The sequence below is a fragment of the Balaenoptera physalus genome (genome assembly GCF_965194825.1).
Source record: "Balaenoptera physalus genome assembly, chromosome: 17".
Taxonomy (NCBI): Eukaryota; Metazoa; Chordata; class Mammalia; order Artiodactyla; family Balaenopteridae; genus Balaenoptera; species Balaenoptera physalus.
The window spans coordinates 85,299,751-85,319,199 of NC_138895.1; the positions used below are offsets into that span (position 1 = coordinate 85,299,751).

General features: G+C 62.6%; 1 protein-coding gene across 5 annotated transcripts in view; it reads left to right on the top strand.

Moving 5' to 3' along the window:
• Nucleotides 1-19,449, top strand: part of MROH1 (maestro heat like repeat family member 1) — a 67,374-nt gene that overhangs the window by 45,554 nt on the left and 2,371 nt on the right. For 4 of the 5 annotated variants that reach the window (XM_082432953.1, XM_082432950.1, XM_082432949.1 and 1 more), the window contains 15 exons: nucleotides 69-215; nucleotides 308-334; nucleotides 1,228-1,350; nucleotides 1,481-1,560; nucleotides 1,641-1,752; nucleotides 1,833-1,928; nucleotides 2,458-2,562; nucleotides 4,493-4,628; nucleotides 4,741-4,853; nucleotides 5,928-6,080; nucleotides 11,850-12,004; nucleotides 15,016-15,181; nucleotides 15,794-15,990; nucleotides 18,761-18,898; nucleotides 19,265-19,379. In XM_082432953.1, the coding sequence (XP_082289079.1) occupies nucleotides 69-215; nucleotides 308-334; nucleotides 1,228-1,350; nucleotides 1,481-1,560; nucleotides 1,641-1,752; nucleotides 1,833-1,928; nucleotides 2,458-2,562; nucleotides 4,493-4,628; nucleotides 4,741-4,853; nucleotides 5,928-6,080; nucleotides 11,850-12,004; nucleotides 15,016-15,181; nucleotides 15,794-15,990; nucleotides 18,761-18,898; nucleotides 19,265-19,379 (1,863 nt within the window). The remainder of the gene's footprint in view (nucleotides 1-68; nucleotides 216-307; nucleotides 335-1,227; nucleotides 1,351-1,480; nucleotides 1,561-1,640; nucleotides 1,753-1,832; nucleotides 1,929-2,457; nucleotides 2,563-4,492; nucleotides 4,629-4,740; nucleotides 4,854-5,927; nucleotides 6,081-11,849; nucleotides 12,005-15,015; nucleotides 15,182-15,793; nucleotides 15,991-18,760; nucleotides 18,899-19,264; nucleotides 19,380-19,449) is intronic. The other variant, XM_082432952.1, reaches the window with a different exon arrangement.

Sequence of the window (19,449 nt, forward strand, 5' to 3'; positions counted from 1 at the left end):
GCTCGGCTGCTGGCGGGGGTGGGGGGTGATTGTGCCACAGAGCCCTGCTGAAGCCTCCGGCCTCTCAGGATCGGAGTGAGAACGAGGTGGAGAAAGTGAAGAGCACGCTGATCCTGTGCTACGGGCACGTGGCAGCGTGGGCCCCCCGCGAGCTGCTGCTGGCCAGGGTGGAGTCGGACATCTTCCGGAACATGTCCCAGTGCTTCAGCACCAAGGTGGGTGCCCGGCCGTGTCGCGGGGAGGGAGAGAGGGAGGGGTGCCGCCACTGGGGCCTCACGCGCTAACTCACGTCACCTCTGTCGTTCAGGTTCTGGGGATAAAGGTAGAGACCAAGGTACAGTGTGCAGGAGCGGAGCGGGAGCTCTGCTTTCCTCTCGCCTTCGGGCGGGGCCGTGAGCTTCCGGGGCGGCAGCCAGGGGTGCCCACTGGGGCCTCCTGGTCCCAGTCCAAGGGCAGAGCATTCGGGACACCGCTCCGGGGCCTGTCCCCACCGCCTCGGAGCAGAACGGGGGCCCAGGAGCCCCGGACGGCGGGTGGGAAGGAGGGGGAGGTGAGGGCTCGCAGGCTGGGCGCGGGGCCTCGGCCGCAGCCCCTCTCCTGGCTCTGCTCCCTGATGCTCACGGCTGCCCTCTTGGCCAGCGCCGGGGAGGGGTGAGTTCTGCAGCCAGTGACAGTGGCCTCTGGCCTCACTAACGTGTTTCCCTCTGGACTCTGCGGCACTAACCTGGCAGCCCCCTCTGGAGCGGCTGGGTCTCCCCTGAGGGAGCAGCCCCTCCGCCCCGGCTCCCCTGCAGCCAGCCGGGCGGCGGGGCTGTGCTGAGAGGGGTCGCTCTGACTGAGTGGGGGGCAGCCCCCCGCTGCCGGGGCTCTTCTTGGGCAGCAGGTTCCCCTCCACCTTGGGAGCACCTCCAGCCACCCCACTGGTGGATGGAGCGGGCGTCTGCCTACGGCGTCTGCCCGGGGCCGTGACCCGGGGCCCCCCAGGCCCAGGCCGGGCAGAGAGCCGAGGGCCCCGGGTTCCCTCACAGACCCCCCGTGGCCCACGTGGAGGGCTGGCCAAGAGCCCCAGAGTGGAGGGGGGCGTTTCTGGCTTTGGCGGGAAGAGCGGGCCGGTGGTCTGGTCTCGCTGCTGTGGGCAGCCCCCGTCCTGGCTCAGCCCCACGGGCCTAGAGGGAGCGGCTGCCGCCTCGGGCCTTGGTGCCTTCCCGCAGCCCCGCGTCCCCGCAGGACCCGGCCCTGAGGCTGTGCCTCGCGCGGAGCGTGTGCATGGCCAGCCAGGCCATCTGCAGCAGCTCCCGCGGCAGCTCGTTCCAGCTGTTGAGGAAGCCGGAGCTGGTGGCTCAGATGATGGTGAGCGCCGGCGGGGCCTGGGCAGGGGCCTGCGTGCCCGAGCGGGCTGAGGGGCGGCGGCTGAGCGGGCGGCTGGCTGGGAGGCAAGCCGGTGCTGTGACCAAGGGCCATCCGGCGGCTGCTCCCCCAGGAGTTCATCAAGGCCGAGCCCCCGGACTCCCTGAGGACGCCCATTCGGAAGAAGGCCATGCTTGCCTGCACTTACCTGGTGTATCCTTTCCTCCGGTGGCTGGGGGGCCCGGCCGGGGGGCCCCTCTGCGTGAGCGCTGGGCCCTTAACTCGAGGCTCAGCTCCCTGGAGCCGGCGCTGGAGGGGCAGGCGCAGGCGGACCTGATCCACAGCTGCCTGCATGGCGTTATGGCCGTGCTGCCTGAGCCCGAGGGGGTGGACGGCCACCAGGAGGTAAGAGCGTGGCCCCGGCTGCGGGTGCCCGTGCGCGGGTGGCAGGGTCACGGCTGGACCGGCCGCTTCTCTCGTTCCAGCCCCTGTACTTGGACACCGTGCAGGCCCTCAAGGACTTACTGACAAGCCTCCTTCAGCGAAACATGACCCCCCAGGGCCTGCAGGTCATGGTGGAGGTGTGCGGTGGGTGTGCGCTTCCCCGGGGCAGGGGCGCCGTGGGGACAGTGTGCTGCACTATGCAAGGAGGGGGGGCGGTTTGTGAGCGGCGGGGGGACCCCCTCCTGCCTGGGCAGGTATGCAGATGGGTGCGGTCCCCGACCCAGATGGGGGCCCCGAGCTGGTTCTCCCCTCCCCTCCATCACATGGTGCCGGGATGGAGAGACCCTGAGGTGCCCCAGACATGCACTCCTGACCTTCTGGGGCCATCGCAATGGCAGACTGGCCTGCGGTGGCCTGCGGCATGGCTTCCTGCCCTTGCAGCACCGCAGTGGGCTGGGGCAGGACCGACCCACTCCTAGGAACACCCTGTCCCTCTGTATGCCTGGCTTGCTCTGGGTGGCCATGGCCGTGAGCCAGGCCAGCAGGACGGAGTGACGGGGCGGGGTGCACTGCACAGGGGGCTTGCTCTGACCTGGCACACTGGCCCCCACACCCAGAAGGGTGGCTGTAGGCAGGGCACCTATATGAAGCCCCCCTCTTCCCCAGCACCTGAGCCCATGGATCAAGTCCCCGAGGGGCCACGAGCGGGTGCGGGCGCTTGGCCTGAGCGCCTGCCTGCTGCAGTACTTCCTGAAGCACCTGCACATCAGTGTGAGTACCCAGGTGGCGACCCGCATGGCCGCTCCCTTGCCCTGTCCCCATTCCTGGCCCCTCGGCTTGGGCACCACTGCCTGGGGCCCTTGCGTCTCTGAGTGCCAGCACGCTCTCTGCCCTTCGCCCAGCTGCTGCCTGGGCTCATCCCGCATCCCAGTGAGTGCCCCCGTCCTCTTTCTGGGCCATGGACGGAGGACCATGAGGGCCAGGAATTGTCCTCAGGGCTGGCCTTTGTGTTGATCTGATGGGCACCCTCGTCCTTGGGAGCGGGAGCATGGGCCGGGACTAAAGCATGATGTGCTCCCCAGAGGAGGGAAAGGGTGACGGGGACCTGGGTGTGAAAGGAGAAAAGGAGGGCGTTCGCGGCAGAAGCAGCAGTTTGGGCAAAGGCAGGGGGACCTGAACCCACGAAATGCTGCGGAAAAGGCAAGTATTACTCGGTGGTTGGAGTGGGTGGGAAGGAGCTTGGTTCAAGAACCGTGCGGTTATTATGCGTTTTACTATTTGCTAAGAGTAAGCAGCTCCTTTTCACGTTTTCAGAATTTCACAGTTCTTTCAAGGCCATTAATCAGGTGGTTTTAGGGTAGATTGGACACAGTCCTCAAATGCTCCCAGCACGGCTTTATGGGGGCATGCACCCCACATTTTCGTGTGTTGAGCAGTAACATCTTTTAATAATGGGCCTTTCCATCCAGGTCCCTCTGGGTCCCTCAGAAGCAGGTTCTGGGTCACAGGTTCTGTTGCTGTTGTCAGCGTGACTTTTTCTCCCACTGTATTTAATAATTTGCTTATTGCTGGTAGGCAGGAAAACTATGGATTATTGGGTATTTAGGAACTGGGTAGTTTATAAGATTCCGTTGTTACTTCTAATGAATTTTTGATTAATTCTCTGTGCTCTTCAGATACAGTCATCATAGTTTACAAATGCCGCGAGTTTGGCCTTTCTCCCCCGATATTGATGCATGTTAGTTCGTGCTGCCGTTAGCAGGAAGGTGAAAGCTGGCGGCAGCCCCAAGCCTTTACGGTCTCACTCTTAAGCGCGATGTTTGATTTGGTTGGCAGTATTTATTTTTCGTCGTGTTCCAGAAGCATCTGTCTGTTTGCTCGCTTAGACGGCTTTTCCCACCCAGGTTCTCCTGTGGCCTGTTTTTCATGTAACCCTGGTCCAACCAGAGTTCACGTTTGTTTGTGATGAGACAGAGCTCTGCCCTCACTAAGAGGAACAGCAGCTGGCGGTCCTCTGTCCGACGCTCCCGCCTTCCGGAAGTCCCCTCTGGTGACTCCCAGCAGCCTGGGAGCCCTACACGTCCTTGAGGAGCCTGTGCAGGACAGGGGCGGGGCGGGGTGCTTCCCTGCGGAGGCCTCTCGTGTGGGGGGCTGACAGCCCACTGGTGGAGCCACGAAGGCCGAGGGCTGTGTGATGGCGGGGGCGGTAGTTGACGTCCCCGTGTCCAGGGCGAAGGAAGCAAGGCCCTTTGCTAAGAGCAGGGTCGGGAAGGCTTAGTATTTGAGGAGAGCAGAAAAGGCTCTGAAAGATGGGACCAGGACCCAATTAGGAGGAGAGGGGTCTCATGCAGCAGCCCCCTTACCTGATAGGGGGTTTGCCTTCTGGGGCGGGGACTTCCCATGTGTCTGCTGAGGCAGCAGAGCCTGACCGTCCCTCTGCCTGCACACACCTACTCGCCCAGCCCTCCTCCCCTCTTGGGGACCCGCACTTGGAGGGTGAGGGTCGCCATGCGGGAGGAGGAGCTTGACAAGGGGCCATGCTGGCCAAAGGGATGGACAGGGGCTGCCCTTCTGGTCACACCCCTGCCCATATCTGGGTGCAGGTGGCACCTGCCCACCGCAGCATCTCCTGAGCTCCAGCCCCCATCTCTGGCCATCTGCCCCCCGTGCCCCTACAGCACCCGCACATCTGCCTCTCCAGGCCCTGGTGCCCTTCCACAACCTGGGCCTCCTGCTCGGCCTCTTCTCCCCACGGTGCGCGGACCTACGGCCTGCCACCCGCCTGGAGGCTGTGAGCTGTGTCTACTCCCTGCTCTACCTCCAGCTGGGCTACGAGGGTGAGCCCCTGGCTGGGCAGAGGTGCAGGGGGTGTGGTGAGGGAGCAGAGTCGGGGCCTCCGGAGGCCGGGGAGGCCTCCGCCCAGCCCTGCGCTCCCTCCCGCCTTTGCAGGCTTCTCCCGCGATTACCGGGACGATGCGGTTGAGCAGCTCCTCGCCCTCAGAGACGGCCTGGGGCACCCTGAGCCCTCCATCCTCTTCCACACCTGCCACAGCGTAGCCCAGGTACCTGCCAGGGCCTCTGCGAGGGAAGGAGGGGCCGCACCGTCAGGGCCCAGAGGGCCTCTGCAGCACCTCCTCTCGTGCACGGGCTCCACGGGGGCGGGCCGGGCCGGGCACAGGACGGGTCTCGCTCAGAGAGTTCGGTGTCAGCACCGCCTCCCGCCCCCTCCTGTGCTTGCTGGGTTCCCCCCTCCCAACAGAGGCCCAGCGGGGAGGGTGTGGGCGGGAGCTCAGCTCCTGGCTCCAAAGGGTTGAGAAAGCTGCCCCTAGCCCACCCCGTGAGCCCCCAAGCCAGGGCGGTGCTGTTGTTCCATGTGGTGACTGGAAATGGCCCTCAGGGGTCAGGAGGCTTTCTCTCCTGCCGAAGAAGGAAGGGAAGGGGGTCAACAGGGCCCTTTGTTGGGGGTGGGGGGTGGCGGGCTCAGACGCTGGGAAGCAAAGACCCCGCCCTGGGCGAGTCCAGGCAGAGCAGAACTTTATGTTTGGGATCAGACTTCTTGGATATTCAAGCACTTTTATTTCTTCTTTGTACAAAGTTTATCTGCTTTAACTTCTGGTTGCTCTTTCATGTGGAGGGAAGGACAGGGGCTGCAGGGGGAGCTGAGGGTCCATAGATTCTTGGTGGCCAGGCCGTCCAGGGTAGAACATGCCACCATCTGCCCTTTACTCTCTGTATTCTAGAGAGTTCTAGAGAGGCTGCACCACCAGGGCCACTCCCAGCCCGCCCCACTGGGCAGGAGGAGCCTCAGGGAGGGCACACTGACCTGGGCCCTGCAGCTGCCCAGGAACCCCTCTTCCAGGGGCCTGGGCCTGGAGGCCCTGGAGGCTGCCTCCTGGACCCGGCCAGGCTTCAGTCTGGGGATGGGGGCTCCTGTGCATGGGCCACCCCACCCTTGCACCGGCAGGAGCTCCCGAAGTCTTACAGGGCTTGCAAGAGGGTGGGAAAGGCTGGAGGAGGGATTTGAGAGGCGGAAATGTTGTCAGCCCTTCCCCGGAAACTCGAGCCCCTGGGATGTTACGCCTGGAAGGTGTGCTGACTCTGTGCTCTCAGTCTTCCTGACGCAACTGTCCTCCTAGATTATTGGCAAGCGCCTCCCGCCAGATCAACTCATCAGCCTCTTGTTAACCCTGTTTGAGGGCCTGGGAGACCCCGACAAGAACTGCTCCCGAGCCGCTACAGTGATAATCAACTGCCTGCTGAAGGAGCGGGCCAACGTGCTCCTGGAGAAGGTGGGGCCGGGCGAGGCTGGGGCGGGGATTGGCAGGGGTCGGGCATGGGCGTGGCCAGGGCCGGGGCGGGGCTCGTCAGGGGCCGGGTGTGGGCGTGGTCTTGTCTGGGACAGGCCAAGAGTGTGGGTGGGCGGGGCTGGGTAACTTGGGGCGCCCCACCCCACTCCCTCACCCCCAACCCCTGCTCTGTTGAGGTTTGGCCCTCAGTGCTCCGCTCCTTTTCCCTGTGGGCCTGATTTGGACAAATCTTTCTCTTCTCTTTGAAGACAGAATTAAGTGAAAGTAACTGCTGAGAACTTAAGGGTAGAAAAGGCAATTGAGGGAAATGCCAGTGCCAGGGGCTATCACTTGGCACCGAGCCAGCACTGGCTGAGCTCCCTGCTCACATTGCTGGTGAAGACGCAGGTCCAGAGGGTCCCCGGGTGCCTGCACAGAGGGTTCCGCGGCGGGTCTGGCCCAGAGCAGAGGTGCCCGGGACACTCGGGTGCTGCCTTGCCCATCGCCTCTGAGTCCTCCTGGCCGTGAGCTCACGTGGCTGTCCACGTAGTTCCCAGACATGCATCGGCAGCCATCGTGACAGACGTGCCCAGGTCCTCGTAGGTGTAGGTCTGAGGCAGGCTCCAAGGGTCAGGGGATTTCTAGAATGCGTGTCCGTGAATCCTGGAGAGCCGATGGCCTGGCAGGTAGGGTCCCATGTGCCTAGAGGGAGAGTTAAGCTCCCCATTAAAGTGAAGCATAGCAGTAGAAAAGGAGGTTTGTCCTAAGCGCACGGCCTTGGGGGCTCGCGCAGGCAGGAGCAGAGGGCCTTCCGACTCCAGAGTCCCTTATACCCCGCAGACGCCCTGCAGCACAGAGCGCGCCTCGGCATGCACCTTACGTAGAGCGGCCGCGTGTCTGCCCCGCATGGCGGCAGCCTGTGAGCCGACGCGTCTCCCGGCCTGGCCCGAGCACTGCTCCTTCCCGTTGTGCCGTTGTGAGGGCCACGTCACTCACCCACCCACCTCCGTGAGCGCTTGGGCAGCTCCCAGTCTGAGCAGCGAGAGTGCTGCCAGAGTGCGGGTCCTTCGGACCTGAGGGTACATTTTGGTTGGAGACACACCCAGGAGAGCGACTGGGGCCTGCGGGAGAGGCCCCCGTGCAGCTGTCCCAGGGCTGTCAGATGGCGCTCCAGGCCGTTCAGCTCCCACCAGCACCGCCTGCAGCTCTCGCATGCCACGCCCCTGCCAACGCCGTTTCTGTCCTTTCCAGTGGGTGTGTAACGGCTTCATGGTCGAGTTTTGTTTGCGTTTCTCTGGTGGCTTATGAAGTGGAACACTTTTGCACATTTCCTGCCTATTCAGACGTCCTCTTCTGTGAGGACCCCAGTCTTACCCATTTTTCTTCTGGGTTGTCTGTGCTTTTCTTATTGATTTGCAGAAGTACTTTGTATATTCTGGATACAGGTCCTGTATTGGATGGATATATCACAAATATCATCCCAGGGAGGGTGGGAGGAGCAGGAGTTGCCGGCGGAGGGGCCGCATGCCAAGGCAGCAGTGTGTGGTGTGGTGCCTGGAGGGGAACATGTGCCATCGTGGCCACTCCTCCTGGGAGTGGAAGGGGGCTGGGGAAGGAGGAGGGAGGCGCAGGGCACAGCAGTGAGTCCTAGTCGGGGTTTGATGGGCCAAGGTTTGGATCTTATTTTGCATTCAGTGGGGCTTCCAGGTCAGATTGGAGTGGTAGAAAGGTGCCCTGGTGGCTCTGTGTGGGGGGAGGGGACAGACCAGGCCGCAGGCAGTGGCCACTGGTGGTTCTGGTGTGTGTATACACATGGCACATTTTGTTTGCTTGTTCATCTGTGGATGGACACTTGGGCTGCTTTCACCTCTTGGCTACTGTGAATAATGCTGCTATGAACATGGGTGTAATACATATCTCTTCAAGATCCTGTTTTCTTTTGGGTAAATACCCAGAAGTGGATTTGCAGTATCATATGGTAGTTCTATTTTGAATTTTTTGAGGAACTGCCATACTGTTTTCCTTAGTGGCTGCACCAGTTTACATTTCCACCAACAGCACACAGGGGTTCCAATTTCTCCACATCCTCACCAGTACTTGTTAATACCTGTTTTCTTTTTTTTAATGTTTTATATGTGTGTATATATATATATATATATATATATATATATATATATATATATATATATATTTTACATAATGAAAGTTCTTCAGGAATGGACATTTTCCCCTAAGCCTCAGAAGTACAATATGGCATATTATTTTAATTAGCTAAAAGAGGAAATTAACAGACCTCTATAATTATTAATATTGGTAATATTCTTTCATTTAATATTTTTGTATATCAAGTGTCTCCATGTTAACTTGTATTCTGTTTCTCTAATCATGGTTTCCTTTAAATACCTGTTTTTTTAATAGTAGCCACCCTGATGGGTGTGAGGTGGTATGTCATGTTGGTTTTGACTTGCACTTCCCACGTAATTAGTGTCGTTGAGCATCTTTTGATATGCTTGTTGGCCATTTGTATGTCTTCTTTGGAGAAGTTTGCGTCCTTTGCCCATTTTTAAATCAGGTTATTTGATTTTGTTGTTGTTGTTGAATTGTAGGAGTTCTTTATATATTCTGGATATTAACCCATTATCAGATATATGATTTGCAGATATTTTTCCCATTCCATAGGTTGTCTTTTCACACTCTTGACTGTGTCCTTTGATGCATAAAAGTTTTAAAGTTTGATATAGTTCCACATGCCTGTGTTTGCTTTTGTTGCCTGTGCTTTGGGTGTCACATCCAAGAAATCATTGCCAAGCCTAATGTCCTGAAGATTTCCCCGTTTTCTTCCAGGAGTTCCTTAATAGTTTCGGGTCCCACCCGTCCTTGATAAATCCAGGTGCCTCTCCCTGGGCCCAACACACCGAGCCTGCTGCTGGCCTCTCAGGGAGCTGCTGGGCTGTGTCCTTCTGGCTCAGGCTCCCAGACACACTCAGCACACCCACCCCGGGTGCTGTGTTCCTGACTTACACCTTCAGCCTGTCTGCAACGTGCCACCTCTGTCTCATGTGACATGGCCACTGGCATCAGTACCCATGGGGGCCATGGCGGGCCACCGTTTTCTTTCCTACCCTGAGAGCCTGGCAGGGTGACCCCCTAGAGACACCTGGACACTGTTGGACTTTGAGTTTGTCTGACACTAAATCAGAAAACGTGGTCCTAGCAGGTGACCCGTGACCGGGCCGAGCCCCTCTGCCAGCAAAGCCAGGCTGGTCAGGTGGAGGGTGGGACGGGCATGCCGGGAAAGACCAGAGCCCTCTCAATAAACAGCGGGCATGGGAAGTGAAGCCGCTGCTGCAGAGACGCCCGGCAGGCGGTAAACACAGAGGCGCCGCCCAACCCGGCAGTTCCACTCCTAGGCGTGTACCCGGGAGAGGCGGGCCCATGCCCATGGGAACCTGTACGGACACGCGCCTGGCAGCCCAACCATGGCAACAACGCAGACGCCCATCAGTTAGTAGCTGGATCTGCCCGTTCAGTGAAGCACTACTCAGCAGCAGGAAGGAGTGACGGGCTGATTCCTGCCGCAGCATGGAGGAGCCTGGAAAACACTTGGCAAGGTGAAAGAAACTGGTCACAAAAGGCCCCGTAGAGCGTGATTCCATTTCTCTGAAATGTTCAGAAGAGGCAAATCCAGACACAGAAAGTGGATTCGTGGTTGCCAGGGGTGGGGCGGGGGAACTGGGGAGTGACTGCTCGTGGAAATGAGGTTTCTTTTCAGGTGATGGAAATATTCTAAAATTGATGGCTGCACAACGCTGTGAATATACGAAAAACCACTGACTTGTACACTTAAAATGGGCGAAGTATGTGGTGCGCAATTATAGCTCCGTGAGGCTATTGTGAGGAAACAGTCTAGACCAGGTGTGAGGGAAGGTTAAAGGGCCCCCGCGGGGCTTGCCACCCAGAGGCGCGGGAGCAGGGCTGGTGAAGGTAAGTCTGGAGCAGCCCTGCGGGCCTAGGGTGCGGCCCCGGCTCACCAGTCCTGGGAAGCCTAGAACCCGGTGCCGATGCAGCCCCAGAGCCCGCCACGCCGGAGCGCCTGGGCGCTGCCATCACGGTTCGCCAGAAGCAGATTCAAGCTGCTCACAGGCGCCAACGGGTACAGCTGCTGAAAAGAATATGCAACAGCAAAGACGACATTAGAGAAGAAGATAGATAAGCCCAGTGAAACAATTAGGAATAAAGCTCTGCCAAGACAAGCCACAGAAAGAGAACCAACATCCAAGAAAGCAAAGTGAGAAAGGGGAAAACATATACATAAGAGATTCGACATACGATGAAGCATATCTACGGGCCACTATGGTCCAATGCACCTGAGAACCTGGGGTGACGGGGACAGGCTTCCGCAGGAAGGCCGCTCTCACCCGCGTCTGTGCAGGAGGCACACAAGTGCCTGAGTCCGCCAGGCCTGCACACCTTCAGGCGACCAGGCCCCTTGTGGCCAAGAAAGCCCAGGAGACTGGAGAGGAGCCGTGCCCCTCGCCCCGTTTCAGTGGCAGCCGTGGCCTGGAAGGTCCCAGCGCGTCCGTCTGCGAACGTCGCTGCGGCCACGGCTAACGGGCGGCACCGGCCCAGCGGCTGCAAAGGCTGCTCCAGCAAAGCACCACCTTCCCGCCCAGGTCCCCAGGCAGGAACACGGGGAGGCTATTTAGCGTGGCGGCCTGTCTTGTCAGGGAGACGCAGCTGGGCCGGCCGAGGGTCTGGGCAGGCGGGCGGGGGCAAAGCAAAGAGGTTCAGGTCCTTAGAAGGAGGTGCGGATGCCTGTGAGTTAGGCTATCAACCTTCTGGACTCGAGGTCATAAAAAGAAAACAGCCTCATTATGCTTACAAGTCCTTTGAGAAATGGCGGCGGCAGTGCCTCTCCCTGAGGCCCAGGCAGCACTGGACATGCAGTGCCGCCTCCCCTGCCGAGTGCCACGCCCTGTGCCCCCGCACCGGTCCCTCCCGCTGCTCCTGCAGCCCAGGCCCCCGGGCGGGTTCCTCACCAGCCCTGCCCAGGAGCCCAGGGTTGGCGGAGCCCACGGACTGCCAGCTGCCCGTCCCGGGGACCGTGTCCCTGGGGCCGTGTCCAGTGCTCTGTCATCAGCTTTCACCTTGCACCAGGGTGCTTCCCAGCTGTGCAGCCCACACCATGGTGAGTGGCACCCCCGTGGCACGGGGCCCACAATGGCGACCGTGCCCTGGTTGCCCGTCTGCGGCCTCTGCAGCAGCTGCAGCCCATGAAGCCTGCCTGAGGCTGCCGGCCCTCTCCCAGCCCAGCCGTGGCCTCAGTCTGGGCACAGGGCTCCACGCCCCTGTCCCTGTTCCAGCACACTGCACGGAGGTGGTGTGGGAGCAGCGCAGCCCGCGTGTGTCCTGCCTCCAGGGACAGGCTGGGTCCCCCTGTCAGCCTCAGCGCGCACCCCGGTGGTCTTCCCCTCCCGCCCTGCCCTGCACACGCCTGTGTGTGACTCAGCGCCTCCTTCCAGCAGGCCCCTCTTGGGTCCCTGTCGCTTCCCGTGTGGAATGTGGGATTGCCTCCCTCGGCCCCGAGGGCTCTGGGCTCCTGCTCTCCATCGGGCGCCGGCAGCAGGGAGCTCTGATCTCACAGGACTTCCCTCCTCTCCCCTCGGCCAGCCAGCCTCCCCGGGGCCCCGGCGCCCTGGCCACGGGGGACTGGCCCCTGGTGTGGGTGTGTCCCCGCTGCAGGCCTCACCGCGGCTGCTTGCCCGCCCGCAGGTGCCCGAGATCGTGAGCGTGCTGCGCTCCAAGCTGCAGGAGACCCGCGGGGAGCACGTCCTGCAGGCCGCACAGCACAGCGTGTACGTCCTGGCGACCCGGCACCACGCCTCCGTGGTGTCCAGCCTTCTGGGCAGCCCCCTGCCCTTTGACAGGTACGTGGTGCCCACTAGCCTGCGGGGGTGGACGGGGCTCCAGCCACCTGAGCTCCACGTTCCGGGGTCACTCCCACCCTGGTGTGGTGTTCATGGGCCCCAGCCCCTCTGCGTGGGAGCCTGGAGACCCCGGCCCTGGACTGGGTGGAGACAGGCTCACTCTCATGGGCTGTGCTGGCCAGTCCTCAGGGCTGGTTTTCTGGAGGGCGTCCACCATCATCTGTGAGCAGACCCCTGGGGCCAGGCCCCCTCCTGGGTGGGGGAGATTCGTGGGGGGAAGGGGGGATTCGTGGTTGCCCGGGGCGGGGCGACGTATGGGAGCTCTGATCCGTCCCACACTTGCACCCCAGCCCCCAAGCTGCCATCAGTGACCCTCAAGTTGCCAACCTCGGGCTCTCAGGGCGGGACTTCTCCGCGCCAGGGCCTGTGCCCGGCCCTGTCTGTGCACCGCAGCCCCTGGGGTCCCCTCCCCTCGGTGGCCGTTGCTGTGGCCCCAGCGCTTCCAGAGCTCAGGGCCCGCTGCTCCTGCCTTTGCTGTCCACGGCCCGGGTGGAGGCTGGCACCCGTGGCCTCCTGGAGGCCCCCGTGCGGGGAGGCACCACAGCCCTTCCCCGTGGCCACGGGCCGAGTGGCCGGACGCGCCTGCACCTGCCGTCAAGGCGCGGGCTCGCGCGGCCTGCTCTGCTCTCACTTAGATGCCGGCGCCGCTCGGGGCCCCCGCTTCCAACGTGTACGGCTTCTCCCCAGGTCATGTCTGTCAGCGTTTGCTGCCGTCGCCTCTCCTGGCCCGTCACTGTCAGCCTTCCTTTGCCCTCGCAGTTTAGGTGTGTTCCTTTTCCAGGGTAAATAGACGCTCTTGGTTGCTGACGTAGTTGGGGTTAAACCCACTGTCTTATTTTTTGTCTTCTCTGGGTCTTTTTTCTTTATCTTCTTCATTGTCCTTTTTAGATTGACAGGGTCTTTTTCACAATTTCATCTTCCAATCAATTAGTTTGGAAGTTGCACACTCTGTGTTCTCCAATGGTGGCCCTGAGAACGACCGCGTGGGCACAGCGTCCCTGGGCAGTGCAGGCCTCTGCAGGGGTAGCCCCCCGCCCTGCCCGTCATTGTCACGGCTGCTCTGTGAAGGCAGTGTGTCTGCCCACGCACCCGCCCCTCGGCTCTGCGTCCCTGCCTTTCACGGGTGCAGCTCACGCAGACGAGCACACACACTGCCACAGGCCCTGGGGGCCTCAGCCGCGCGCAGAGGGAGACGGGGCAGGCATCCAGCCCCCGCTAGGCTCCGTGCCCGCTCGGTCGAAACTCCCTGAAAGGTCGCCGCCGTCTGACGGCTGTTGCCAGAGGTGTGCTTTGCCTGATCTTGAACGTGGTGGCAGTGGCGCCCTCGGGACTTTCTCCTGCTGCTTTTGCTGTCCTCGGGGTGCCGGGCGCTGCTGCCCCTCCTCTCCTGCTGTGCCAGCGCTTTGCGTGTTCATAGGAGCGGGGTCGTCAGGGCGGGGTGGGCACAGTGCGGCCAGGGCCGAATCTGCCCACCACCCGCTGCCTCTGAGCCAACGATGGGCTTCACACTTACAAACGGTTGGGGAAAAGTCAAAAGAATTATATTTCATGTCCGGAAAGTCATATGCAACTGGAATGTCCGTGTCCGTGGCGGCGTTCCGGGAGCGAGCACACCTTCGTTTCCTCGTCCGTGCCCGTGGCTGCCGTCGCCGCGTCACAGCAGAGCTGCCTGGTGTGCACAGACCGGGTGGCGAAGGGCCCTGGCGCCCTCCCACTGGAGTGCACCCTCCAGAGCCCCGTGCGGCTCCTGGGGGCGACAAACCCCACTTCTGTGTGTCTGAACACGCATTTACTCAGCTGTCCTTCTCGGAGGTTGTTTGCCAGAGTCTGGGACTCGAGCTGGGCGCGTGCTTTCTTGGAGTCTGAGTAAGAGGACGTGTCCTTTTCTGGCTCCTGTGAGTCCAGGTGGTGCCGAGGTCGCGAGGGACACGCACCAGGCGCCCCTTGTCTATGGCGCTCTGCACCTTTGGGGGGTGGGGGGCGTGGGTGTCCATTCCTCGTCCCGCCAGGTGGCTGCCGGGCTTCCTGAGCCTGTGAGCTGGTGTCTGTCGTCAGCTCTGACCGGTTTTCAGCCCTCCTCTTCAGACACTCTCTCGAATGTCTGCCAGACCTTTTCGTCCCACCCCCTACATGTCTGGTTCTGAATTTCCGCCGTGATTGTTCTCTGCTGGGTTCTGGGTAACTCCCTCCGTTTATCTTCCAGTTCATTGTTTCTCTCTCCTGCTGTATCCAGGCTGGTGCCAAATATGTCACTGAGTGCAGGGTTAGGTGTCTCAATTCTTCTTTTTTTTTGTCTTTTTGGCCACACCACCGTAGCATGTGGGATCTAGTCCCCCGACCAGGGATCGACCCCGGGCCCCCTGCGTTGGGAGCGCGGAGTCTTGGCCACTGGGCCGCCGGGGACGTCCCGGTGTCTCATTTCTAAAGGGCTGTTGGTCGGCTTCCAAATGTGCTCCGTTTTTAGAATTTCCGGGTCCGCTTAGCTATCTGGAGGCTGTCACTTCTCTCTGTAAACGTGTGACGCACAGCCGCCTCCCCGTGTCTGAGCACCCGGGGTCTGCAGGCTGCTCGGGCCTCCTGCAGCCTCCGCCTGACCTCACTCACGTGCCTGCCTGCCTTGGCCACGTGCTGCTCATTGCGGGAAAAGTGACTTGTAGGTGCCCCCGAGGCCTGGGGTGGCGCTGCCCCCTCCAAGGAAGCCCAGTGTCTGCTTCTGGCAGCGCCCAGGGGACGCCTCCTCTCCCTGCCCCCGTACCAGTGAGATCTTCTGCCCTTTATTGCCAGCTCTGCTCACCCCCGGGCCGCCTGATTACAGGCCACTGGGTCAGAGGAAGGGGTGAGTTCGGGTCTGAGGTCAGGGTGCCACTCGTGGCCTGGCTGGAGCTGAGGCTGGTGGGCACGACAGGGGCCGGCAGTGGCCTCGGGGTGACCATCCTCCTGCCCCGCTCCAGCCACACCTGCACCCTGTGGAGGGCGCTGGCCGTGGAGCCCGGCCTCGCCACACAGGTCCTGGGGCTGCTCCTGGAGAAGATGAGCAGGGACGTGCCGTTCAAAGAGAGCCGGGCCTTCCTGCTGAGCAGCGCGCCCGACCGCGTGGCCACCCTGCCGCCCCTTGCGGTGAGTGGGCTCTGGGGCGGCACGCCTGGCCCGTCCTCCCTTCCCCCTGCTGGACCAGGAGGCTGGTAAGGGGCCGCGTGGCCGCTGCGGGAGGGCCCCTCGGGGGGCCTGGGTGGCACCCCGCAGGCACCTGGCGGCTGACTGGGGCACCGGAGCAGGCGAGCTTGGAGCCCAGGCTTGTAAAGGCCCCGCAGGTGTTGGTCCCCAAGGGAGCGCACTCTGTTTCATCCTGCGGAAAAAAAATAAACCCAGCTTGGCAACGTTTGCACAGTAAAGCAGCTGTGAGAGTTTCCTCCTCCTCCCGCTAAAGCACCAAGAGCAGATGCTGGGAGCCCGTCCCCCGGCGGCCACACTGCCCTGGGCCTGCCTCCTGCCCCCGAGGACCAAGCTGGGCAGGGCTGAGCTCCTCGTCCCGCCCACCCGGCCGCCCCTCAGGCGCCCCCTCCTCCTCCCAGGGCCCAAGACCTCTGGGGACACGGGGGACCTGCTACGGAAGTGGGGCTTCACGCTGCTTTGGGTGCTGGGGTGCAGGGTCCGGCCTCCGCTGTGGCCGGCCTCGTTAGACCTGGCCCGGGGCGGGGAGGGCTGAGGCTGAGGTGGCACCGTCCCCAGGCCACCTGTGCGCTGTACGAGGTCGCGTCTGCCCCGTCGTCTGGGCCGGCGGTGCTGGAGCTCTACCCCCAGCTGTTTGCGGCGCTGCTGCTGCGGGTCAGCTGCACCGTGGGTGTCCAGCTGCCCAGGAACCTGCAGGCCAAGGAGAGGAAGAGCGCCAGCTCAGGCCTGGCCTCACGGAGCCTCGAGCCCTGCAGGTAAGCAGGCCCCACCTGCGCCCCTGGCACCCTCGTCTGTGGCGGCTGTCCCTGCTGGGAGTGCAGCTTCCCTGGGCGGCAGGAGGGATAGGGACAGTCGGGGCGGGGCTTCCTGGGGACATCAGACGGGTTGTGAACTGCGCCTTCTTTGGGAGGGCGGAGCGTGAGGAATGCTTGGGTATGGCAGGGTCTGCGTGAGCCCACTCTGTGTTTGCAACCTCAGTCTTCAGCTCCAAGTTCCGGCTCTTCCTACACTTGACTTCCTACACTTCCTCCCCCACCTTCGGACAGAAACTGCAGCAGCCTCCCTGCCTCCCCTGAGCGGCCTCTCACCTGGGTTGGCCCCGGCCCCCAGCCCTGTTGGGGAGGGCCCAACTGCCACACGGGTGATGCCGGGTTGGCTCAGAGCCAGGCCCCTGGTGCCACTGGCCTATGCGGGCACCTTCCCCTTGCCTCTCGTTGGGGTTTGGGGCCCTGGGTCCTGGGGCAGGAGCCTGGGGACGGCGGGGTGGAGCTGTTTCCGCTCCTGGGGACATTCCTGGTCCCCCTGGTGGCTCTTCAGGGCTCCAGACAGCTGTCTGGGGCCACAGGATGAGCAGAGGAAGCTGACGCCCCAGGGCCACCGGAGCCTGAGTGGCTGTTGGCCTGGCCGCCTCCCCGCCCTTCCCCGGTGTCTGGCTGGGGACACCCGAGGGACAGTCAGCTCACCCCGCCCCACTGCGGGGCCGCCTCACCGCAGAACTGACGCGTCCACTCCAGCGAAGGCCGGGTGTCAGGCCTGGCCTGACTGCGCAGACCCGGTGGAAATGTGAACGGCCCAGCGGACGTGGCCCAAGCAACCCCGGGCCTAGCACACCGGCTCCAGCGCCGTGGTCTGAGCTGTGGGGCCTACAGCACGATGGCCCAACCAGGGGTTCTGGGGGGGCCACCCATGAGCCGGGATGTGTGCAGTGCCGGGCACAGGCCTCGGCTCTGACGGAGGCCACTAGCCAGCAAGTCAGACCCTTGCAAACGCCACACCCCCAGAAAGCCTGGGCAGTAGGGCGAACAGGCAGGGGAGGCACCTCATCTGAGTTGTCGACCTGCTCCTCGGCCAGACCTGCCCCTCACCACTGCCCGTTCGCTGTAGCCAGGTGGCACCTCTTCTGGGCCTTGAGGCCTGGAGCAGGGTGTGGAGCCAGGGGCAGAGCTGCTGGGCCCTAGCTGTGGCCCAGCCCTGCCCACATCGTGCGGGACTCCTTGGCGGGCACCGTGGGCATCTGCCCGGTGACCGTGTGGCTGGAATGGTTTTCTGTGCCTGCAGTCGGTGTGGGCGCCCCACATCCAGGGTCCCCCCAGTGTCTGGGCCTCCGCTGGGATTGCAGAGCTCCTGTGACAGTGGGAGCCACCTTCTAGTGTCTTCCCTGGGGCCGGGACCCAGCTGGGTATAGTCTGTGGACACACAGCCAGGGAGCCTGTCCAGCTGTCGTGGACACCAGACCCCGCCCCCCCACACCAGGGACATCCCCACAGCCCTCATTCCACCCCGGGATGACCATGAGGATGGAGCTGGGCCGAGGTGGGGGCAGTGGGTTGTATGCATACTGCTGGGCTCGGGGGAGTCGACCAGCATCTGCTGCCTGGGCTGCCAGGACCCCTGGACCAGGACCAGTCACGGGGCCTCCAAAAGCACGTCAGATTCCCCTACGCTCACCCCGCCCCTCCCCAGATGTGAGGCCTGTCCTGTGCAGCTGGCAAGACCTGGCCCTCATGCTCCAAGCGCCTAGGCCCCCGGCTGCCCCTGCACCCTAGCAGCTGAGCCATCGAGGTCACAGGAAGACCCCGTGCAGCTGACGCCTGACGGCCCCGTGGAGGGTCCAGCGCACTGCCCTGGGGGTGGGCACATGCCCTTGGGCCAGGAGCCCCAGGGACGGCTCCTACGTTGACGCGCACTCACGTCTGAGGGCCCATGCGGGGCCTGACATGTGAGGCGGTCGATGTCAGGAGAGGGCATCAGCACAGGGGTGGGGGCTGCGGCCCTGGGGACCCTGATGTGCTGTCTCTCCGGGCCGCAGGCTGTGGTGTGAGTCTCTGCCAGGTCCATGCTGGGCCAGCACTGCTGTCCCCAGTCCTGTCTGTGGGGTCCTGCCCCTGCTGCCTGCTCACTGGCAGCCCCGCACCCTCTGCCTGAGCTGGGGAAGGATCCATCAAATGAGGCGGCGGGACGGCAATTCCAGCTGGTTTCTGCCTCCTTGGGCCCCTCCTACAGGAGAGAGGGCCAGCTGGGCGTGGCAGACACAGCTGCCTGGCCCAGGCAGGAGTCAGACCCTGATTTGCCTTTTGAGTTCATTTTTATGAAGGGTTTTCTCCATTTTCTTTTTCATGTTTTTTTTTTTTTTAAATTAAATGAAGGTCTTTAAGGCAGGTGTAAAGAGCAGCTGATTGTTATCCTGAAATTAATCTGAGGGCCTTGCCTGCTCCAGAGGGCCTTGGGGACACTACCTGCAGAGCCCCCAACTGCCCCTCATGGGGGTTGGGGAGACAGGAGTAGTCTGCCTGAGACCAGAGGGTCCACAGTGGTGCCCAGATGAGGGGGAGGGGAGAGCCCAGAGCCTGCACCCCATAGGATGTTGCTGGTAGGGAGCAGGCTGGGTAGCCCCGGGACGTGTCTGCCAACAGCACAGAGGGAGGGGTGTGGGGGTGTGTGTGTGTATGCACGCGTGCATGTCTGCGCGTGTGGGGTGCGGAGCTGGGAGCCCTGCCAGCCACAGCCGCACCCGTGTCTCCGCAGCTCCGCAGTGGATGCGCTGCAGGCCGTGCTGCTCCGAGGCGGCAACGATGATGTGGTGCAACACATGGAGCTGGAGGGGGGCTGGCAGCTGCTCAGGACCTCGGCCGGGCACGAGGAGGGGGTCACCCGGCTGGCCAGGTGAGCAGGCCGGGCCTGCACACCCCAGCTCTGGTGCTGGCTGGGCTCTAACAGGCCAGGTCCCGTTCAGGTACCATCCGGGGGCCCCCAGTGGCACCTGGGAGGGGCCCAGCATGAGGAGCAGGTGCGTGGGGGCAGCGGGGAGGCCGTGAAGGCAGCTGTGGTCTTCAGGTGCGACGGGCTGGGAGGGGCGCATCTGGAGGGGGAGGACGTGCAGGGCCCGGCAGCCGGGTGGGGGGCTCACGGGCTGGAGGGCACAGACAGTGCAGGTTGGGAGGCAGAAGTGCCCCCAGGCCCACATGGAAGTGGGACATGCTCGGGGGAGGCCTGAGGCCCCAGCCCTGCCCAGTGTAGCCTCCTTCCCAGCGCCATGGCCAAGTTCGCGGGCCCCCGGCTGCCCCTGATGATGAAGGCGCTCTTCGCCACACAGAGCAGTGTGTATGAGATCCAGAGGGTCAGCTCCACAGCCTTCCTGGCCGAGGTAGGAGCCACGTGCTCTGGATCACGCATAGGGGCCTGGCGGGGCAGCGGGGAGCCCTCCCCCACAGGCA